Source organism: Arachis ipaensis, chromosome B8 (genome assembly GCF_059453495.1).
Source record: "Arachis ipaensis isolate K30076 ecotype BB chromosome B8, ASM5945349v1, whole genome shotgun sequence".
NCBI lineage: Eukaryota > Viridiplantae > Streptophyta > Magnoliopsida > Fabales > Fabaceae > Arachis > Arachis ipaensis.
The window spans coordinates 17619098-17644165 of NC_142443.1; the positions used below are offsets into that span (position 1 = coordinate 17619098).

The 25068-nt window shown below is 32.6% G+C and overlaps 1 protein-coding gene and 2 pseudogenes across 3 annotated transcripts; 1 reads left to right on the plus strand and 2 right to left on the minus strand.

Annotated features, from left to right (window-relative positions):
* Window positions 1-310: 310 nt before the first annotated feature.
* LOC107613369 (sesquiterpene synthase-like) lies at window positions 311-24601 on the plus strand. Of its 3 annotated transcripts, none has more exons than XM_016315335.3 (7): window positions 311-445; window positions 20052-20334; window positions 20450-20819; window positions 21162-21380; window positions 21540-21684; window positions 21772-22017; window positions 24196-24601. In XM_016315335.3, the coding sequence occupies exons 1-7, from the start codon at window positions 311-313 to the stop codon at window positions 24490-24492; spliced, it is 1695 nt and encodes a 564-aa protein (XP_016170821.1). In that variant the 3' UTR covers window positions 24493-24601. The 3 variants fall into 3 exon arrangements, with proteins under 3 accessions (XP_016170821.1, XP_088352878.1, XP_088352879.1); XM_088496752.1 differs by having other exon boundaries at window positions 24413-24573; XM_088496753.1 differs by lacking the exon at window positions 20052-20334 and having other exon boundaries at window positions 323-445.
* Window positions 8198-9150, minus strand: LOC148547338 (putative protein phosphatase 2C 76 pseudogene; annotated as a pseudogene).
* LOC148547339 (putative protein phosphatase 2C 76 pseudogene) lies at window positions 15186-15852 on the minus strand (annotated as a pseudogene).
* Window positions 24602-25068: the final 467 nt, after the last annotated feature.

A 25068-nucleotide genomic window follows, 5' to 3' on the forward strand; every position in this document is an offset into this window, starting at 1 on the left:
ATTTAATTAACTAATTTATAAGGTTAAAAATAGTTAACATTAATCAAGATATACCCATAAAGGATATGCAATTCTCTAATTGAGGAATGGCTAGAGAATTCACTCACTTTTTAACAAGACAAAATAAAAAGGAATCTTGTTTGATACATAGCTGTCCACTTGGCCACACATTTTTCACATTTGAAAAATAAATAGGCATCCAGAGCAAGGGACATTAACTCATCTCCCTTTGCATGAGTGAACCATATTCTTTCTATATATAGTAATTGGTTCTTAACTCCTTAACATCGTTTATTAACTAGTACCATACATGTCTCTTTCAGCTTCGGTTCCAGTGATACCTTCGACTCAACATGCCCCTTCTAACTCAAAGCGACGCTCTGCAAATTTTGCTCCTAGCATTTGGCATGATACTTTCTTGAAATATGCTGATTCCGAATTTTCGGTATGTTATTTAATTTTGTATATGCATATACATATATGATAAAATATGAGTATTGATATATCTATATTATCGTGGTATATCTTTTTGAATTTTTACATATATTCAAAATATGGATTAGTATGTAATCTAATACTTCTATGCAAGAGACTTAGAATAATGCTTGGATAAGTGTAGTGTAGTAGTAGTGGTGGAAGGGTGTAATAAAGTGAATAAATTATAAATAGTTTTAAGTTTAACAAGAATAATAATCCCTAGTTATATAGTAGTTATCTAGAATCCTTTTTTTTTTGTTATTAAAGTTATCTATAATTCTAGATCGTATTTCTAACGGAAAAGAAAAAAGATTTACAGGCAACCACATGTGTGAGAGAGTCCACAGTCCAATAACATTTATAAATTGAATTTTGTTATACAGTTAAGTATTTTTATCAATAAAATCTAATTAAATTGACTCAAACTAAAAAAAAAATCATTCACATAAAGTGTGCGTAAATCATGCATTTTTTTCTTGGCATGATTCTTTCTCATTGTCGTTTTTTTATTGTTGCTGCTATTGTTGCATCTTTTTTTTTATTTCTTCTTCTCGTACTGTTATTGCAGTATTTTTAATTTTTTTCTTTGTCTATTTTTTTTTATTTTTATTCTTCTTAAAAGGGTGAAAACAAAAAAATTTATGAGAAGATAAAATAAAGAGATGAAAAAGAAGATAATGACGATGATGAAGAAGAGGAAGAGATGAGTTTTAAATTGGGCAGAATTTATCAAAAAAAATTAATATTAAACTTTTTAAGTATGATATAAAAATTTTCTAAATTTTGACACCAAAATTTCGTAATAGTGATTCAAAAATTTCTTTAACTAATTAGAAATTATAAAAACAAAAATAGCACCGAATATTTTAATCGTAGTAACACCGAAATTTCTCTCAACATATCTTCTTTTGCTTCTTTTTCTTTATATTTATCTTCTTTTTCTTTCTCTCAACATGTTCTTCATTTTCTTTTCCATATTTTGTTATTGATATAAAAAAAAATTTTATATTTTCTTATGTTTTACTTCAAAAATAAAAAATTTTATCTAAACAAATTTGTTTTAAATTTAAATTATATACTTCTAAGTCCTAAGTAATAAATTGTCTGGCAATGTAGCATAAAAATCAATTCAAGTTTTGTGTTTATCATGATAAATTTATGTGTTTTATATAACAAATTTTTCAGTGCCATCTTTATTTTATTTCTGTATTTTATATAAAAAATTTTAGTGTTGTTCTTCTTTTTTATTATCATCATCATTATTATTTTTTGTTTTTCTTTTTTATTCTTTTCTTTTATGACATTTTTAAAATACACAAACAAAAAAGATAAAAGTATAAGAAAAAGAAGAAAATGACGTGGATAATGACGTTGATGATGAAAGAGGAGGAGAACAATAAAAAAAAAAGAAGAAATCAAATGAAAAAAGAAGAAAGAATGAGGAGGCTGGAGGATAAAAAAAGAGAGAATAAAAGCAAATAAAAAAAACATATATATATTATTATTTAATTAAAAAAAAGAGAATAAAAGCAAATAAAAAAACACATATATATTATTATTTAATTAAATTTGGTTACAGAAAAACTTTGATTATTTAGAATTACTATTATAAATCAAAGTATAATGATAGCAGTATTTAAATTTACTTTAATTTATTTCAAATAGAATGACCAATAAAAATACAGCAATTTAAATTGAATAATCTCATTTTTATAAATCATATATAAAATGAAACAAACTTTGGATCTAATTTTTAAAATCAATTTAATCAAATTCAAATCATAAAAGATCACATAATATACTATTTTCAAGAATAATGTTTTTTCTTTTTACTTATGTATGTTCAATTCATTACAAAATTTGTGTTAAACATGTATTAACTTTTATAAATATAAAAGGAGTTAGTTTTAGCACCTATTATATTTATAAATTTAATCAAAAAATCAATTTTTTTTAGCTAATATTTATGGGTAAAATTTTGGACATTGGTCTTTTATGATAAATCCTAAATTTTAAATACTAATTTTCAAAAAATAAATATTAAAAAATTAATTTTTAATAAAAATTAACTACTCTATTTTTTAATTTTAGTCTTTTAATTTTTTATAACAACAAAGATAATGTAAATTTGTTGATAACTTTTATCAAATAATACTACTTTTTTCTTTTTCTTGATTTGAAATAATACATTTTACTAAAATTTGGCCTCTCCCTTATTTTTTTCGGTTGACGATCGGGGTCCTTAGACCCAAAACTAATCAGCGGAGATAGAAATCAATCGGGCAATGTTACCCTTCTGATGTCCTCATCTAAACATTGCCTAATACTTAAAGGAGGCAAATAAAAAAAAGTTAAGACCAAAGTCACAAAGCAAACTATCCTTGGCCAAACGATCTGCTATTCTATTGCCTTTTCGGTAGGTGTGCTTGAGCGTAACCTCCCAATCTTGTCTTAATAGGGCACCGATAATTTGCACTAATTTTTCTAGATGTTTGTTTCTTTTCTGCTTTTGAATAATCACTGTATAAGCTGCTAGGGAGTCTAACTCGACTAGAATCTTCTTCAAGTCCAACCGCTAGCCTACTTTAAGGCCATGAAAAACTGCTTAGATCTCCACTTGAAAGGCTAAGCAACACCCAAGATTGACCATATATCCTGTAATCCAATTTCCCTCTTCGCTTCTAAATAATCCTCCACAACCTGTGTGTCCTGGATTTTCCGATGAGGCTCTATCTGTGTTAGGTTTTATCCATCTACTTTGAGGAAGCTAGTGTCCAAGCTATGTGAGCTTTTACTCTCTTTCTTGTGCTCCCTGTCATCAAATTAGCTTTGTTGAAAGTTGTGGTTATCTCATGGGCATATAGAAGGATATTGAAGGAAGCATTCTCAGGCCTTTTAAATGGTGAGAAAAAAATTTATCTATTTCACCATTTCCAAATCATCCAAATGGTTGTCATGAAGATGGTTAACCACTTGATTTGGTTATATTTATCTATTTTTCATTACTAAATTCCAACAAAATCAGACATCGAAGGGAGCTCTAAAAAAATAACACAACTTAGAGGGATGAATGAGTTGCGTCCAAAGCTTAGACGCTGCAGGACAGTCATGGATCACATGCTCCATTGTCTCGGAATCACCCGCACATCGATGATAGTCCGGAAAAGAGCAAAAAAATTTTGCCCTCCTGGTCGAAATCATAATTCTCTTATGGGCAGCCAACCAATTAAATATTTTGATTTGTTGAGGTCCTGACCATTTCCAAATCAAGTTCTAGGTTACATCCGCAACACCAGGCTAGTTTGCTATGGTATGATATGCACTAGCCACAGTGAAGTCTCCATCTTGTGTCAAATCCCAAATAATTCCGTCTGCCTCCAGCATAATATTTGGGGCCAATATAACTCTAATCTTGTTCAAATCTTCTTGTGGTAAGAAGACCCGAAGCCTGTCCAGATCTCAATCACCATCTTTTTTCACATAATTAACCACTCTACAGCTTCTTTCTTCATTGCATAAGGATGCAATTTCCCTTTCTTCCAAAAGTGGGCCATTTGTCATCCACTTATCACCCCAAAAATTTATGCTTTCTCCATTTCCTATGTTTAACGCTATATGCTGTCTAAATTGCTCCCGTGACTTAGCCAGATCCTTCCAAAGCAGAGAATCCATTGCTATCATAGAGAATTCATTGAGAAAATTCTTACTCCTTCCATACTTACTATATAAAACATCAATCCAGAGCCCATCTTGCTCATTAATTAATCTCCAAAGAATCTTGCACATAAAGGCTTCATTCATGTGGGTGAGTTTGCGAAAGCCTAGGCCTCCTTCACATTTCGGCTTGCACAGAGTGTTCCAACTTACAGCGTGAATTTTACGGACATTTTGATCCCCTCCCCAAATAAACTTTCGTTGAAGCTTTTCAATCTCATAGATGATTCCTTTGGGTATTCTTGAGTGCATCATGTCAAAGTTGAGTATTGGAACCAGCACCGTTTGCGCTAAAGTTAACCTATCTGCCAAGGATAGGCAGCTAGCTTTCCATCCTCCTAGCTTGTTGTTGACCCTATTTAGGACATGCTTATAGTTATCTTTGGCTCTCCCCTTGTCTTGGATCAGAGCTCCTAAGTATCTTCCAATACATTTGGCTTCCTTGTAGCCACTTATGTCACACAATCTGCTTCTCATGTTGTTTTCCACCTTGCTAGAAAAAAAGATAGAAGTCTTATTGCCATTGATTTGAGCCCCGATACTTCACCAAAAAGCTTAAGAGTGTCCAAAATTATATGCATATGAGCACTGTTCGCCTCTGCAAATAAAACAAGATCATCCGCAAAAAGAATATGTGAAATATAGGGACCATCCCTCCCCGCCTTCGTTGGACGCCAATCACCATTCCTCACCCTATCTTCTATTAAATGAGACAGCTTGTCCATAGCTATAACAAAGAGATAGGGTGAAATTGGGTCCCCTTGCCTAATTCTCCGAGAAGGGTTGAACTGATCTGTTTTGCACCCATTCCAAAGAAGGCTATATGATACTAACCTCACACAAGACATAATGATTCTGCAAATTTGATTTGGGATATTGAATTCATAAGCTTTCTCAAAGTCTATCTTGATGGCCATAAATTGCTTCCTTCCTTTCATCCGTCTCATGGAGTGCACCATCTCCTTAGCTATAATTAGGTTATCATGAATTATCCTTCTCGAAACAAATATGGATTGGTTCAGAGCTATTCTTCCTTAGAGATTAGGTTTGATTCTTTCTAGCTACCAAAATTTTTGTGAGGCATTTATACATCACATTGCACAATGCAATTGGTCTGAATTGAGTGAGGAATTTCGATTATTTTCTCTTTGGAATAAGAGCTATTAAAGTGTTGTTGACCCCCTAAATTAGAGTAAAATCCCTCCCATAGGCTTTGAATAAACTGTACAAAGGAGTTTCCAACCGTTTTCTAATTCTCCTTGAAGAAAAGAGTTGGAAATCCATCTTCCTCAGGTGCCTTTAAAGATCCAATGCCAAATAAGGCTCCTTTAATTTCATCGTAAGTCAAGGACTTCAACATATTTCTTCTATGCACCTCATCCATTGATGGATATGAAAGATTAGTAGAAAAAGGGGACCTCCTAAGATTATCCTCCTTATACAATTCAATAAAATAAATTGCAAGCAGCGCCTTTTAAAACATCTTGATTATCACACCAAACACCATTTGCAATTCTTAGTTTAAGAATTTTATTTTTTCTTCTCCTCACAAGAGTTTTTGTGTGGTAAAACTCGGTGTTTTTATCTCCTTCAACCAGCCAATGTTGTCTCAACTTCTGTATCTAAAAGACTTCTTCTCTGTTCAAAATCTCCTCTAGTTCTCCTTCCAGTCTTCGTTCCAAATTTTCTAAGAAAGGATTTGTACCATAGTTAGGAGATTTTTGAATACTTTCAATACGATTTAATAGTCTATTTTTTTTCCTTAAAAATATGACCAAATTTTTTTTATTCCATTTCTATAGCTCAGTAGACAACATACATAAGGCTTGGGGCATTGGGAGGGAATTTTTCCACATCTTATTAATGAAATCAGCAAACTCCGGGTGTGTTTCCTACATTGCTTCAAACCTAAAAGGTTTAACACCTTTATTAGTCTGAGAAGGCTTCAAATTAACTAACAGGGGATGATGATCGGAGTTGACTCTTCGAAGAACTGAAATGAAGGCTTCTGGGAAGAGAGTTCTCCACTGTGCATTCGCAAGTGCTATATCGAATCTCTTGAAAACCCTGTCTGTAACACCCTCACTATCAGAAGTCACGCTTCCGGTTGCGCTAGTCTGATAGCAAGAAGTATTACGACTACTTTACATACTAAATACTAAAATAGGAGCCTGTGACTCGACACTATATCGCTGATTTCTTTGAAAACCAGAAATAAATACTTTATCTTAAGAAAAATATAAGTAGGCATAGATTCATATACAAGACTCCTTACATAATAACTCAATATATTATACATATAAAACATACAATTTCTATCCCTCTTACAAACTTGTAATAACAAAGACGATGGAAGAAAATAATCTAATTAATACAACAACATATAAACCAAATGCAGTATAACTCTTCTTAATGCTTCTTCATCTGGTTCTTGAAAAGGTAAAGCTGTAGGGGGTGAGAACCTAACCACATGGTCTCACCACGGAGTTTCAAAGTTGTCATAAGAAGATATTTAACAAGAAAACTATTTTCAAGCTCAGTGATTATCATTGCCTTATGAATCTTTTAGAAACCAATAGATAGTCGTTCAAAATCTTTTCAAAGAAACAATGTTTAATCTTTCAGAAATCTGAAACCTTTCCCTTCTTATAGGAAAATCTCAATTAGAAACCAACCACGCAACCAAACAACACATTCATTAATTCAGCACCAAAATTCATTCTCAAATGTAGCACGCCAGGACAAACACAGGCAAGTCAGACAAGGAAAGCACAAGTAGGTAGCAGTTACAGCAAATAGTTCAAGTAGCAGTTAAGAACAGCTTAGCAATTAGGCAAACCAAAATAAGTTTAAACCCAAGCAAAGCATACAAATGCATATGATGCATGCCTGTCCTATGGCTGATGAGGCTCATCTGTCGGTTATCCAGCCAGCCCGACAAGTCTGAATTGTCCTTAGACTGTCCCCAACGTGCATCCCCAAGAGTCTATGCATAACTTTTTCTCAAATAATCAATATTGCTCAATGGGGGTAACATTCCTGGGAATTTATATAGTGCCCGGTCACACTTACGTCATAGGGTCAACAGAGTATCGAGTTTTCAACCTGGTACACGTGGTGGCAAGCCATGGTACTTTATCCAGGGAACCTCGTATCTCAGATAATTCAATTTCATAAGCCAAATGAATAATTCCAAGTTCATATCTCAACATTCTCAACATCATAATCATTCATCAATCCAAATCTCATTTCCAAATTCATTCAAAAACCATATTTCAAAGAAAATCCTCATCATCCTTCTTTCTATTCCGTCCGTTAACAATCCCAATTCAAAATATAATTCTTTCTTTGATAAATAAATCAATCTTAAAACATATAACATTTAAAAAAATAAATCTTTTTAATTAATCACTTCAAATAAAACTTCCAATTTTATCAAATTTCGGCAGCATCTCCTCTAAAACTCGGACGCTGCCACCCTTTTCGGGTCCCATCCAAACATTTCTCAAACCTTTTCTCAACCATTTCCAAATCTCATTCATTTTCAAAACTCGACCAGTTCCAATATCAAATTGTTTTCAAAGCAAATCAATGCCCATAATAAATCTCTTTTTAAAATCAAACCAGCCCAAATACTAAATCATTTATAAAGTCAGACTAACTCAAAATTAAACCCTTTCCAAAATTAATTCAGTTTCATATTCCAAATCATTTCCAAAGCCGATTTCTTTACATTATCAAAAATAGCCTCAAAAACAAGAAAGCCAGTTTTCATAATAATCAACTAAATAACCTTTCAAATTAATTTCTTTTCAGCCATCACAAACTACTCAAGCAATCAAGCAATCAGTCATTCAGTCCAGCGAACAACTACATTTATAAGACAATCATAATCACAGACATATGTTTCTCACATTAATATCTATTTATAACAACTCTGTAATGTAAAATAGATTTTAAGAAAAACCCCTACCTCAATTTAGTCAAGGCTCAGTAGTTAAACGCATCAATTCCTCTTCCGTTCATCAACTCCTGAGAGAGCAATTGCTTTACCAGCCTTCAATATTATAGTCCCAGAATCTCCAACATTAGTAACATAGAGATGGTTATCAATCATAACAGTGGTTGAAGCAGTAGAGCCATCATCCCGGAAAGTGTCTTTTTCAGAATCCAGAAATTGAGAATCAGTCCCTTGATACGTTTCACTTATAGCCAATTTGGCACCAGTAAAGAAAATTTGGATGCTTCATGAGATTATCAAAGAGATGCTCTTTCAAATACTCTGCATCATGAGAACTACCATGACCATCAAATATTCCAAATAAGCATACTAAATGACCACCAAACTTCAATGTTTTAATATCATAAAAATCCTCCATCCTTACTCTCTTCCATCTAAAGCTTGAATACCCACAGCTAAGCCTTCCATCCTTACTTTTCCACCCTCCACTTGCAAACCGGCCATCATCATCTTTTTCTGGCATCATATTCACAAGGGAACCAACACTTCTTGACACAGAACCCGTATCCACCATCATCACTGTGAATGTCTTAAATTGACGAATAAGAAATACTAGGGACAGCTTGCAAACTCTTCTTAGTGTTGTTTATTCTCACTTGTTTGGAAAAGGTTCCAGCTTGAACAACCAAAGACTTACACGACTGCTACATACCATCTAACCGACCAACCAAGAAGACAGGGGTTCCGGCGGCAGTTTTCAGCAACCACACCCACAGTAGTGCGGCTTCCAACATAACCAAATAGAGCGACAGTAACCTTCGAGCAACTCCGATGAGCTTCATAAGCGATGGTAAGAAAGGTGGTCCCGACGGCCATAGGCTCCTGCAGCGGTGGTGAGATTTGGCGGCAGTGACGTAAACATCGTCTCCTTCCTCGCGTCGCACTCCTCCTCCGTCAGTCTCCTCTCTTCGGGCACTCTCTCTCCTCGGCTCCACCATGGATGGCGGTGACTCTGCTTGCGGTGAGGACGACAATGGTGACCTCAGTAGTGGCAGCGGCGGCAAGATGCGACGGCAGCGGTGGCTTCTCCCCTGCGCACGCTCTGCTCCTCCCTTGCATAGCTCTGGTTCGCGCTCCTCTTCCTCTGACGGCGACACACAACGGCACGGACGCATCTGCGGCGGCGACGGCCTCAGCCGCGACGAAGAGCGACGGAACAGCCCACCAGCTCCGGTGCGTCTTCCCCCTTCCACCGCCGCACTTCCCTCTCTTTCTCTCTGTTTTCTCGGATTTCACTCTCTCTTTTCTGCTTTCCCTGTTTCTATTTCCCTTCTCTTTCTCTTTTGGTTTGTTATGAAGCTATGTTTCTTTAAAGGAAAGGGGGATATGACGGTGGTGGTTATGGGTTAGGGATTAGGGTATAATTAGGGTTTGATTTAGGGCAAATGTAAAATTATGAATTTTTGGGTAAATTGGGGCTTTGTTAAATTTTAATAAAATTAAGAGATATTATATTAAATTAAATTCTAAATTAATCCTTTAAAATTATTTTGAGGATATTTTTTAGTTATTAATTTGTTGATTAGCTTTTAATTAAATATTCTAATTTAAAATATAAAATAATATAATTAATTTTCTTTGTTTATAAGAATTAAAGTATTAAATTACAAAATCTTAATTATTTAAATCAAATCATATAAAATTCTTATTATTTTACATTTATTAAACTTTATAATTTAAATATAGAAAATGATTCGTTAATTATAAAATTAGATAAAACCTTAAATTACTTTAAACCCAATTAATCAAAATTTGCTTTAATTATCTTTAATAAAATAATTTCTGAAATTAAAGTACTTAATGAATAAATAAATCAAAATTAGCTCTTAATAAGATTTTTCTAAAATTTCTGGGTCTTACATCCTACCTACCTTATAAAAATTTTCATTCTTGAAAATTGATACAAAATAAAAGAGATTTCATATTACTTCGCTCTTGAACTCATTTAAAGAAAAGGCAAAAGGTCCTCAATATATATATACATATAGTTTCATATACCAGGATTTTCATATAAAAATATGAAGGGTATAAGTATTATGTGAAACAAGGTTACAAGATAGGCTTGATGTACAAGATGATATGTTTCAAACATGTGATGGTAAAGCAAGGCGGTAAAAGGTTATAAAACAAGTCAGAATTAAAACGATATGCTTAACATCCGTATACTAATCTCATACCAACTTCAGAGACTCAACTATTCAAACTTTAACATAACTTATCTCCACCATTCTTAACCGTACTTCATTGAACAATTCATCCGAAGATTTCCAATTTTGTCAAACACTTTGCAAACCTTACTACTGGTCATAGGTCCCACATGAATAAAACTTTCACGTAAAACAAGGTTTCACAATTTCCTGTGATGTCGTACACTTACGAGTTTCACCTTTTACGTTCATCAAACGTGTCCTAAGGGACTAACGTGTCGTTTACTAAGTCTAACGGTGCACAAGATACCAAAACTAATCTCGAGTATATTCAAAAAGATAATAGACCATAGAAAAGAAAGAAAAGTGACAGGGGCAGCGTTCGCGAGAATTTGAAAGAATAAATGCAATTGCAGATAAACAAGGATGCTCAAGCAACGATGTTTGCTAAAAAGAAATCAATTGACAATTTCAAGGATAACCTTTGGATCAAATAAATTCAATAGGATCAATAAGAAGAAAATCAGCGCATTAATTTAAAACATTTCCAAGTTGAGTCGACAAGTATGAGATTTCATAGAAAATGAATGATTAAAGACTATGATAATGCATTACTGCGGAACAACTTCAAATGATCACGGGGTTTCATAGTTCGTAGAGGAGTACAGAATCAATAGCCGTATTGCAAAAGTTTTAACATAGTCAGAAGTGTAAGCAGATCAAGGTGTACGTAAGGTACAAATGGTGAAGCAAGAAAATTTAAATTACATTTCAAGAAAAGAAAAGGAGGAACGATATGTCAAATTGAACGGCACAATTTAGAACACATAAACCAATACAACAATAAAAAGGGGCACTTTACATTTTCAAAGATTCAAGAGTCAGCATCGTACTCAAGACGATTCCAATGTTATGTTAAAGAGAAGTATAATGACAAGGATAGACGTTCTTAAAGATTCTAATAGCAATTTACAAATAAGAGGCGGATGTATGGAGACGATGAAAAGAGAACGGTGTATTCGTTAGAATTGAATTCAGGCTAAACCAAAGTACAAGATTCACAAGAAAGTGACCAGAGTCAAGGACGCCATTTACAAAATCCAGGGGAATGTGTAGGAACGCAATCAAATGAAAGGTCCACAAGAAATAGATAAACTTAAGAGGAAAATCATCTTACTTAGTAAAAAAAGAAGATATGAAATAAACAATTAAGGGAACTGAACAAAGTATAGATGTTTGCGTTACCTCGAAACTTCGCGACTCCTTATAACCTCGTACACTTACCAAATTCACTTTCTGCGCGCACAAATCGCGTCCCTAAAAGCTAACACATAAGAAATACTAAACTTGAGAAGATTACAAATGACACAAATGGTATTTGCAAGAAATAGGGAGAATACCCAGGTTCACAGTTGAACAAGAATGGTACTTCGCAAGGATTTGAAAGAATATGTGAGATTATCAACAGACAAAGATGTATATAAGCAATGAAGTGTAGTGTAAAAGGAGTTAATTTGAAAGTTTAAGAAGGAATTTTGAATCAAGAGCTTCGACATGGCAATAATAAGAAAGAAAGTACAACAATTTAGAATAACTTCAAATTGAACCTAAGGGAAATGGGTTTATCTTTTTCTAAAGAAAGTATATAAATACAATATTTTTCAAAAAACCAAACTAAACAAAGGTAAATATTATGTTATGCTAAATCAAATTCAAATTAAAATAATTTATATGAAGTTTATTAAATGAAAATTAATTGAAATAAAAGCAGAAATCTTGCTTTAGGAGTTTTGAAGAGTTCGTAGATACATAATCAAGTAAATATATATATGCATAAAAATTCTAATAATGTTGTAAAAGGATCAAATTATGTTCAAATGAGAAAATCTAAGGTAAAGTATTCTTGTAAGGATAAATAAAGACTAAGTAGTACTTTTAGATAAAAGCATGTTGTAACTATATAAAGAAATTATTTATTATTTTTTTGTAGGAAAATACTTATAAAATCAAAGGTTGTCGTATTCAGATTTCAAATAATGGTTACAATCAGAATCAGAATCAAACAGAAAAGGGATTAAAATAGAACTATTTTCAAAAAAGATTCTAAGATAAGAATTGTAGAAGAAAACTACTAGAATTGATACATTTTATTAAAACAAAGTCAGTTTTTATCGTTTTTATGAAGAAACATAAAACCAAAGATTATAATCAGAGTAGGACACACAATAGTTGCGGAACACAAAACATGAAAACTAAAATGCATAATTAGTTTACTACGAATCGCGACTCTTAAGATTTCAAATGATTTAGGAATCAAGGACTATGCGTTGCACCAAAACTAATTCGAGATCAAATCAACAAATACCAAATTTATGAACAGTGTCAAGGTTGAATGTTCCTTAAAGATTCAAACAACAATTAGGAACATAATCAAACAAGGATATATATGAATGACAAGACATGGTAGAAAAATATCCAAAACACATTCCAAGAAGAAATCAAGAACTAGAGATTCCAATACAATTGATAAAGAAAAAGATAACGTCAAGCACGAATAAAGATTATACGTCGAAACGGAACTAATCTCTAGAGCTTAGTTTCTAATGTTCCCAAAACCCGCGACTCGCATTGTCTATGACTCGCATATCGTCTATGATAACCCATTAGTGCTTCCATACACATAATTCACTGGTGTTAAGCCGGCCAAACTTAATACCAGAAATTATGCAATGCAAGACTAATGGTGTTAATCAATAGACCGTCATGTGCATAAAGCTCTAATTCTCGTTATTTGAACGAGACCTATTACATGACAAATGCTCAGAGTATGCAATTGAAGCATAATCAGTCCATTCCCAAGACTCTACAGGAAAGACCGCTCTGATACCATAATGTAACACCCTCACTATCAGAACTCACGCTTCCGGCTGCACTACTCTGATAGCAAGAAGTATTACGACTACTTTACATACTAAATACTAAAATAGGAGCCTGTGACTCGACACTATATCGCTGATTTCTTTGAAAACCAGAAATAAATACTTTATCTTAAGAAAAATACAAGCAGACATAGATTCATATACAAGACTCCTTACATAATAACTCAATATATTATACATATAAAACATACAATTCCTATCCCTCTTACAAACTTGTAATAACAAAGACAAGGGAAGAAAATAATCTAATTAATACAACAACATATAAACCAAACGCAGTATAACTCTTCTTAATGCTTCTTCATCCGGTTCCTGAAAAGGTAAAGTTGTAGGGGGGTGAGAACCTAACCACATGGTCTCACCACGGAGTTTCAAAGTTGTCATAAGAAGATATTTAACAAGAAAACTATTTTCAAGCTCAGTGATTATCATTGCCTTATGAATCTTTTAGAAACCAATAGATAGTCGTTCAAAACCTTTTCAAAGAAACAATGTTTAATCTTTCAGAAATCCGAAACCTTTCACTTCTTATAGGAAAATCTCAATTAGAAACCAACCACACAATCAAAAAACACAATCATGAATTTAGCACCAAAATTCATTCTCAAATATAGCACGCCAGGACAAACACAGGCAAGTCAGACAAGGAAAGCACAAGTAGGTAGCAGTTACAGCAAATAGTTCAAGTAGCAGTTAAGAACAGTTTAGCAATTAGGCAAACCAAAACAAGTTCAAACCCAAGCAAAGCATACAAATGCATATGATGCATGCCTGTCCTATAGCTGATGAGGCTCATCTGTCGGTTATCCAGCCACCCTGACAAGTCTGAATTGTCCTTAGACTGTCCCCCGACGTGCATTCCCAAGAGTCTATGCATAACTTTTTCTCAAATAATCAATATTGCTCAATGGGGGTAACATTCCTGGGAATTTATATAGTGCCCGGTCACACTTACGTCGTAGGGTCAACAGAGTATCGAGTTTTCAACCTGGTACACGTGGTGGCAAGCCATGGTACTTTATCCAGGGAACCTCGTATCTCAGATAATTCAATTTCATAAGCCAAATGAATAATTCCAAGTTCATATCTCAACATTCTCAACATCATAATCATTCATCAATCCAAATCTCATTTCCAAATTCATTCAAAAACCATATTTCAAAGAAAATCCTCATCATCCTTCTTTCTATTCCGTCCGTTAACAATCCCAATTCAAAATGTAATTCTTTCTTTGATAAATAAATCAATCTTAAAACATATAACATTTTAAAAACAAATCTTTTTAATTAATCACTTCAAATAAAACTTCCAATTTTATCAAATTTCGGCAGCATCTCCTCTAAAACTCGGACGCTGCCACCCTTTTCGGGTCCCATCCAAACATTTCTCAAACATTTTCTCAACCATTTCCAAATCTCATTCATTTCCAAAACTCGACCAGTTCCAATATAAAATTGTTTTCAAAGCAAATCAGTGCCCATAATAAATCTCTTTTTAAAATCAAACCAGCTCAAATACTAAATCATTTATAAAGTCAGACTAACTCAAAATTAAACCGTTTCCAAAATTAATTCAGTTTCATATTCCAAATCATTTCCAAAGCCGATTTCTTTACATTATCAAAAATAGCTTCAAAACCAAGAAAGTCAGTTTTCATAATAATCAACTAAATAACCTTTCAAATTAATTTCTTTTCAGCCATCACAAACTACTCAAGCAATCAAGCAATCAGTCATTCAGTCCAGCAAACAACTACATTTATAAGACAATCATAATCACAGACATATGTTTCTCACATTAATATCTATTTATACCAACTCTGTAATGTAAAATAGATTTTAAGAAAAACCCTACCTCAATTTAGTCAAGGCTCAGTAGTTAAACGCATCAATTCCTCTTCCATTCATCAACTCCTGAGAGAGCAATTGCTTTACCAGCTTTCAATATTATAGTCCCAGAATCTCCAACATTAGTAACATAGAGATGGTTATCAATCAAAACAACGGTTGAAGCAGTAGAGCCATCATCCCGGAAAGTGTCTTTTTCAGAATCCAGAAATTGAGAATCAGTCCCTTGATACGTTTCACTTATAGCCAATTTGGCACCAGTAAAGAAAATTTGGATGCTTCATGAGATTATCAAAGAGATGCTCTTTCAAATACTCTATAGCATGAGAACTACCATGACCATCAAATATTCCAAATAAGCAGAATGACCACCAAACTTCAATGTTTTAATATCATAAAAATCCTCCATCGTTACTCTCTTCCATCTAAAGCTTGAATACCCACAGCTAAGCCTTCCATCCTTACTTTTCCACCCTCCACTTGCAAACCGGCCATCATCATCTTTTTCTGGCATCATATTCACAAGGGAACCAACACTTCTTAACACAGAACCCGTATCCACCATCATCACTGTGAATGTCTTAAATTGACGAATAAGAAATACTAGGGACAGCTTGCAAACTCCTCTTAGTGTTGTTTATTCTCACTTGTTTGCAAAAAGGTTCCAGCTTGGACAACCAAAGACTTACACGACTGCTGCATACCATCTAACCGACCAACCAAGAAGACAGGGGTTCCGGCGGCAGTTTTCAGCAACCACACCCACAGTAGCGCAGCTTCCAACATAACCAAATAGAGCGACAGTAACCTTCGAGCAACTCCGATAAGCTTCATAAGCGGTGGTAAGAAAGGCTGTCCCGACGGCCATAGGCTCCAGCGGCGGTGGTGAGATTTGGCGGCAATGACGTAAACATCGTCTCCTTCCTCGCGTCGCACTCCTCCTCTGTCAGTCTCCTCTCTTCGGGCACTCTCTCTCCTCGGCTCCACCATGGATGGTGGTGACTCTGCTTGCGGTGAGGACGACGATGGTGACCTCAGTAGTGGCAGCAGCGGCAAGATGCGACGGCAGCGGTGGCTTCTCCCCTGCGCGCGCTCTGCTCCTCCCTTGCATAGCTCTAGTTCGCGCTCCTCTTTCTCTGACGGCGACACACAACGGCACGGACGCATCTGCGGCGGCGACGGCCTCAGCCGCGACGAAGAGCGACGGAACAGCCCACCAGCTCCGGTGCGTCTTCCCCCTTCCACCGTCACTCTTCCCTCTCTTTCTCTCTCTTTCTCTCTGTTTTCTCGGATTTCACTCTCTCTTCCCTGCTTTCCCTGTTTCTATTTCCCTTCTCTTTCTCTTTTGGTTTGTTCTGAAGCTATGTTTCTTTAAAGGAAAGGGGGATATGGCGGCGGCGGTTATGGGTTAGGGGTTAGGGTACAATTAGGGTTTGATTTAGGGCAAATGTAAAATTAGGAATTTTTGAGTAAATTTGGGCTTTGTTAAATTTTAATAAAATTAAGAGATATTATATTAAATTAAATTCTAAATTAATCCTTTAAAATTATTTTGAAGATATTATTTAATTATTAATTTGTTGATTAGCTTTTAATTAAATATTCTAATTTAAAATATAAAATAATATAATTAATTTTCTTTGTTTATAAGAATTAAAGTATTAAATTACAAAATCTTAATTATTTAAACTAAATTATATAAAATTCTTATTATTTTACATTTATTAAACTTTATAATTTAAATATAGAAAATGATTCGTTAATTATAAAATTAGATAAAACCTTAAATTACTTTAAACTCAATTAATCAAAATTTGCTTTAATTATCTTTAATAAAATAATTTCTGAAATTAAAGTACTTAATGAATAAATAAATCAAAATTAGCTCTTAATAAGATTTTTCTAAAATTTCTGGGTCTTACACTGTCCATGCCTTCTCTAACTTCCCTTTTCCATGTAAATTTGGAACCAACAAATCGCAAATCCAAAAGTTGAAAATCGTTAATCCATCTCCTGAAATGGCTACAAACATGACTGTTTACAGCGGTTCTACCTTTTTTTTTCTATGGTCTCCGCTATTTCGTTAAAATCCCCTACCAACATCCAGGGACCAACTATATTAACAACTATTTCATAAATTTTATTTTAAAAAATTCTCCTTGTATCCTCCTGAGTGCTAGCATAAATTGCAGAAAGCAACCATCTGTCTTTTTAACCGTCAACAATTTTCAATTAACAAATTGGGGTGAGAGCATACAACATTAATATCTAAACTAGCATTTTTCTAAAGGGCCCATATTCCCCAATAAAACCCACAGCTTTTTCTCTATGAGAGAAAGAAAAACCCAGCTCGTAACCAACATTCTCCACTTTCTAACCACTACATTTAGTTTTATACAGAAGCACAATGTCCAGCTTATATTGCCTGCAAAGCTCTTTCAACATGTTTATAGTGGCTTTGTTGGCCACTCCTCTAATATTTCATGATAATAAAATCATAAATAAACAAAATAAAAAAATGGTAGAACATCACCGCTTATGAAGGCATAGGCTCCCTAAACATATTGCATGTCCTCCTTCATCAGATGGGTTCTATCCTGGTTTTGGTCAACTCTCATTTCTTCTTTTTCTTCATATTTTTCCATTGTTTGGATTAATATTTTTGTCTCCATTGACTCAAATTCTGGAGGTTTTGGGTCAGGTGGATCCACTCTAGTGATAGGTACTTCTTGGAAGAAGTTTGGACTAACTGAATTTTGAGAAACCGAATTTTTCTTAGTGTCTATTCACTTGATTCTCGATGTATGTAGTCACATTCATAAAATATTGTGGGGTGGATTATGTCTGGCTAACTTGGGATGAAGGATGCTTTGTATGGACAGGTTGGTGATACTGGTTGGACTGAATAGTTTGGACATCTTGTTGGTTTTGGATGGACACGTGGGTTTTGGCATATGGGAGGCCTTTGGGGTCAACATTCATTGGGCTTCCATTAGCAACAGAAGTTTCTAAGGTTAACAGACTAGATGGGCCATCTTGTTTTTTTGGGTTGCTAGCAGAAATGGGCTTGGGAGTGGCTGACAGGGTCTTGTTGTTGGCTCTTCTTTTGCTGTGTGAAAAAATTACTCTTGTCTTTTTCTGTAGGTGTGGCATTGGCAATAGAAGCTTCCACAATTTCATAACCCTGCTGCACATTAGATTCCCCATTCACCAACACTGCAAATTTCGAAAAAAATTTTCCCTCCACAAATATATTTTTGTTTCCTTTTTCACCTTCACTACTACTTGTACCTTCACCTCCTCCCCTTGCAGGTTTCTTGCCACGTGTTGTCCTTTGTACCAGCCACATGGACCATAATTATCCTCATTTTCTTGTAAGACCTCTTTACCCTTGTGATTTTTTGGAATCTCTTTATTGCCCCCTTCTTCCTCCTCCTTTTCAGCTGATTGAGACTTTTGCCTCTGTTCAACCTCCTTCCTCCTCAATTCCAGGCATTCTGATTTCTCATGGCCAATTCTTTCATAGTGGAAACAACCTGATGAATTCCTTTGTATTTCACATTGTAAGTAACCCCGTTAATTTGCTATTGGGAGATCAGGAATTTTTCTATCTCCACCTCTACACATAGCTGTGCAAATCTACCCCTTGCTACCTGAGCAGTGTTCACATCCACTTTCAGAGTTCTTCCCACAACATTTCCTATCTTTTCAAGAATTCTTCTATTGCAATACTCAATAGCTAGACTAGGGAGGCGGATCTAAGCTGCAATTTTTTCAATGAAAGTAAGAAAATGATTGAATTCTGGTTGCCATAACCGGATAGTTAAATAGTGGTAAAACATTTTCAATGGCCCCTTAGTAATAGCAAAATCTAGGTCCTCAGAGTTATAAAAATGCACAAAAAAAAATCATTGCATAAATTAATCACATCCAAGCTTCCTTGTTTTTTTTTTTTTTTTTACATTGCTTCTAAAATCTGCATTTCAAAACAGGCAAGGAGATTTCTCTTCCCTACAGTTTCACTATCAAAGAGTCCCACCAACGACTCCTGAGTTCTCTCTGCATTTCTTCTCCTATAATCAAGTTGTAGATACCTTCCGCCGTTTTCTCAACTCGGGCCTCACTCTCTTCATCCTCCAAGTCTGACTCTATTACCTTGTTTTTAGCTTTCTTGCCCTCATCATCAATCCTCTTAGTAGCGCTACCGTTCCTCACAATGGTCGCAAAGGATGGGGTTCCTCCCGGTGCACCAAAACCATGCCGCTGACTGTCTATAACTGGTTGTGGGCTGCATACCACCATATCCACACCGTCTTTCATCTCTTCTACCTCCATCCATTCCTCCACTCAACATTGGCCATGTCCCTTAAGTATTCATCTCCTTTCCCTGACTTTCTCACCTTCTTTCCTAATCTATGGAGAATCTCGCCTTCCTTCCACATTCTCTCCCTTGGGTCATACTGACGAGGGGTCCCTCCCCAGACGAAGCCACCATGCATGGCCTCCCCTTTAATTTATGCAATTCCTAGATCTGTTCCTCATCAAGCCCATTTCCTTTCCTTGATAGTCATGCCAACAGAGTGGGCGGGCTGGGGTAATTCCCTAAATAAAAAGATGTTTTTTTTTTGTATTTTCTAATATTGAAAACTTAAAAACTTATTTATCAACCCCGAATCGAATTATTATATACTATAATTGAAACATAAAGCAATATTTGTACCAGTTTGATTTGTATTAGATTTGATTTAAGAATTAAATCAAATCCACAAATTTCGCAATAAATCATCATATAATAATTTTGATTGGGTTGATCATATATAGAAACATTAGATAAGTGACCTACTCTAATTTGTTAATTTTTCACTCTTTTGAACTAACATATATATTAAACCAAAAACATTTACAGGGAATCAACGAAACCATGAAACAAGAACTTCAAATGCATAAAAAGAAGGTGAAGATGTATTTGTCTTCTAATGACAATAATATCTTACAAAAGTTATGTTTAATAGATTCAATTCAACATTTGAGTATATCTTATCATTTTCAACATGAAATTGATGAAATATTAGCCCAAATCCACAATGATTTTACCAACAATAATGACCTTGTTACAAAAGAATGCGATCTTCACTTTATTGCATTACTTTTTCGTTTATTTCGACAAAAGGGATATTACATTTCATCAGGTATGTCTAAATCTCATTTTTCTATCTTATTTATAATTACATTACCTTAAAAAAATGCGTACTAGTTGTTAATTATATGGATTCACACTAGTTAGTATATATGTGAATTACATAGATATTTTCAACAAATTCAAGAATAGAAGGGGAGAATTCGATGAAATAACTGATGTTCAAGGAATGTGGAGCTTGTATGAAGCTGCACAATTAAGAGTTCATGGAGAAGATATATTAGAGGAAGCACATGAATTCACATACAATAGACTTAAGTCTATCACCAATCAATTGAGTCTATCTCTTGGTGACCAAATCAATCAAAGTTTAGGACAACCTTTTCACAAGGCAATTCCAAGAATGAAGGCAAGGTCATATATATCTTTCTATGAAAAAGATCCTTCATGTGACAAGGTTGATCTTCTAAACTTCGCAAAATTGGATTTCAATATGGTGCAAAAATTGTACAAAAAAGAAATTGGTAGCAACACCAAGTAAGTACTATACTTCTACTCAAGTTCTCCTAGTTAGTTTTTTTCTATAATTAGGTTATTTTCATATAAAAAACGTTAAAATTAACGAAATATTTTTTTTCAAAAATATGTGGTGAAAGATTTAATTAGATTTTTAATTATAAATATTTCAATTTGTAAACAAATAAGAATGATCTAATTACAAAATTAAAAGTAATATACGGACTTAATTGAAAAAAAAATATAAAGATCTAATTAAAAATTTGGTGAAATTATAAGGATCAATGTAGTAATTAAACCTAAAAAGAACTCCCATAATTAATTATCATGACATCAGCTTTAACTAGTTACGTTGTATTACAGGTGGTGGAGAGAATCAGATTTTGCAACAACGGTTCCTTATGCAAGAGACAGGATAGTTGAAGTATTCTTTTGGCCTTTTGCTATGAACTCTGATCCTAAATATAGCACTGCAAGACAAATAATAACCAAATTGGTTTTATGTATCTCTCTTATGGATGATACTTATGATGTTTATGGCACGGTTAAAGAACTTGAACTCTTCACTAGAGCAATCCAAAGGTTTGATCTTAGAATAAGAATTCACCAAAGTTTATATTATGCTATCTCAATAAAGAATAAAAAGAAAAAAAAAATAATATCTTTATCAATCCCATCATTATATTTAGTTTTTTTTCCCTTAATTTTTAGACCTTTTATATTTTTATTTTTATTTTTCAGATGGGATATTCGTTACATTGAATCTCTTTCAGAGTGCTTTAAAGTTGTTTTCAATGCAATTGTGGAATGTTTGATGGAAATAGACGTTTTCATGAATGATGTGAATGGAGACTCAAGCTTAGTAATGCAACATGTTAAACAAGCCGTATGCTAATTTCATTAACACACTTATTATTTAGTTTATTAATGAGCACTTTAATTAGTTAGATAACTTTATTATATATACTTGCAGTTTTCTAATTTTGTACAAGGTTACATGGTTGAAGCAAAATGGTGCCATGAAGGCTATATTCCAACATATGATGAGTACAAGATTAACGGAGTTCTCACTTCAGCAAATCCATTGTTTACAACAGTGTTCACTGCCTTCGGAGAATCTGCAACCAAAGAAATGTTTGGTTGGATTTCGAATATTCCGGTCATCTTAAAAGCCACATCACTTGTTTGCAGACTACTAAATGATTTGGCCTCACACAAGGTAGAGATTTTTCTAATTTTTTTTAATTAATTTGATATTACATAAAATTCAATTTTGATGCACTATTAATATAATAATCATGTTAGGTATATTAAAATCAGCTATTAAAATAAAATATATGTTAAAATATAAATACACATTAAAAATAAATTAAACAATACAATATTTATACACAAATATATTATTGATTGATTTTAGTATATAAATAATATTTGATGAATTCTACCTTACCCCCTCTAAAATAACATATAAGTTACCCTTCATGATGTATCACACTTTAATTGGTTATTATCTTAACTATAGTTGGGTTGTTTTGTAATTTATTATTTGAGATGGGTAATTGTATAATTTCTTAAAATATTAAAATTCTACCCGCCTTTCACGCAATCTCTTTCTACAATACATCATTCCTTAACGAGTCGTTGAATTCCCATGGCTTATAACTTCTTCGTTCTTCCCCAGTATAGTCAGCACCGACTTCATTGCTATCTCATGTCCTCTCACCCAATCTTTTTTTTTTTTTTTGCCATGGATCACTCCTTACCAATATAATTAATGGTTAGTTTGGTTATTAAATTTTTTTCATTAAAAATAATATATGGAATATATATTCATATGTAAAATATAATATAATATAATATAATATAATAAATTTATTCAGAATACTTAAAAGTATAATTAAAATCAGAAATATATAAATATAATAATAAAATTTGTACTCTAAACAAGTAAACATATCTTTTATCATACATAAATTATTTAAAAAAATATAAATTGTTAAAATTAATAACACAAATTTAAAATGATAAAATTCAACTTTCTTATAAGTAATTTTTATAGTATTTTTATTCTTTTAATTTTTAATTTATTAATATTTTATTATTTAATTAATGATTAAACAAATTATTTTCATGAGAAATATTTTTTGTATAATCTTAAAGAAGAGACCAATATACCAATTTAAAAATTAATGTAAAAATGATATTTTAAATAAAAAATAGTTAATATTAAAATTTTTAAATACAAAAACAAATTATATAGATATTCAGGATATAAATATAAAATATATGTTTAAAATAAATAAAGGAGACAAAAATAATTATTTATTTTTCATGAGTACTCCCATTTTATCTGTTTTATTTATTTTAAGCATATATTTTATATTTATCTTTTAAATATTTATACAAATTATTTTGTATTTAAAAATTTTAATATTAAATATTTTTTATTTAAAATTTTATTTTTACTTTATTTTTTAAACTACTATATTGGTCTCTTCTATAAAATAATACAAAAAATAATTTTTTATAAAAATAATTTGTTTAATCATTAATTAAATAATAAAGTACTAATAAATTGTAAATTAAAAGAATAAAAATATTATAAAAAATACGGTAAAAAAAGTTGGATTTTATTATTTTAAATTTGTATTATTAATTTTAATAATATATTTATTTTTTAAATAATTTATATATGATAAAAAATATGTTTACTTGTTTAGAGTACAAATTTTATTATTATATTTATATATTCATGATTTTAATTATACTTTTAAGTATTTTAAATAAATTTATTTTATTATATTATATTTTAAATATGAATATATATTCCATCTTGTAATTAAATAAAGATATATTTTTTTAATGAAAAAATTTAATAACTGAACTAACCATTAATAATGTTGATGTTGGTAAGGAGTGATTCATGGCAAAAAAAAAAAAAAAAAAAAAAAAAAGAGATTGAGTGAGAGGACAAGAGATAGCAATGAAGTCGGCGCTGGCTATACTGGGAAGAACAGGGAAGTTACGAGCTATGGGAATTCAACGACCCGTTAAGAAATGATGCAATGTAGAAAGAGATTGCGTGAGAACGTGCTTCAATTAACGGGGAAGAATTTTAATATTTTAAGAAATTATACAATTACCCATCTGTTCATCTCAAATAATAAATTACAAAATAACTCAACTATAGTTAAGTAATGACCAATTAAAATGTGACACATCATAAAGGGTAACTTACATGTTATTTTAGAGGGGTTGGGTAGAATTCATCATAATATTTTTATTAGTATAAAATAATTTTAAACATACATATAATTATATAATATTATATTTATAAAAATAATTATTTTTTATATTAAAATAACTTTCGCTTTTTATATTTGATCAACATATGTAGTTTGAACAACAAAGGGAACATGTTGCTTCTGCAGTAGAAAGTTGCATGAAGCAATATGACTTTTCAAAAGAGGAGGCCTATGAATTTATTAAAAAGGATATCAATGATTCTTGGAAGGATATGAATGAAGAGTATCTCAAGTTAACTGAGAAAATCCCAAGATCCATCCTTGATTGCATTGTTAATTTGGCACGCATATGTGAGTTTCTATATGCAGACTTTGAAGATAAATACACCAACTGTGAACTTCTGAACGATCACATCATGGCACTGCTTTTGGACCCCATCATCGTGTAGCAGTTTCCTCAAGAAATAAATTGTTTAACATTTGTTCTAAATAAATAACTCTAACAAATTTTATTATAATATAATTAAGAAACTGATACTAAAATCTTTTTTATCTCATTCTTATCATATTGCGTCCATTGTGTAAGTTGTGACATGTATATATATATGTTGTTTAAATTCTCTTTGTTGATTGTTTGTGTTATATTATGTTGTTTGCTATTTGCAATAAGTTAAGTAAGGTTATACTTTGTTCTTTGTTGTTTAATTGTTTTTCTTATTTTTGTTAGTGATTTGAAGCTTCTAATATACTCCAATTAGTCGTTAATGAGATTATTTTTCTTGTTCTAAAAAAAGACAGAAATTAATTTGTAAATAGATTTAAAAATAAAAAAATATTGAAAAATGGATGAATGGCGTATTATGCACAAATATGGATCTGCTATTGTCAGAAACCACAAAGCGTAACCTACGTTTTGAGTGGGACGAAGATCAAGAAAATGTTGGTGCCTGCAAAACGCAACCTGCAATTGGCAGGGCAACCAAATTTCGAAACGTGGGCTGGTGTCTCCTGCATGCAGACCAGAG

Bases quoted from the DNA above. Each gene is read 5' to 3' on its own strand.
- LOC107613369 (XM_016315335.3), top strand. From the start codon at position 311: ATGTCTCTTTCAGCTTCGGTTCCAGTGATACCTTCGACTCAACATGCC. The intron at 446-20,051 runs GTATGTTATTTA...AAACATTTACAG, and splicing joins ATGCTGATTCCGAATTTTCG to GGAATCAACGAAACCATGAA. The intron at 20,335-20,449 runs GTATGTCTAAAT...TGAATTACATAG, and splicing joins GGGATATTACATTTCATCAG to ATATTTTCAACAAATTCAAG.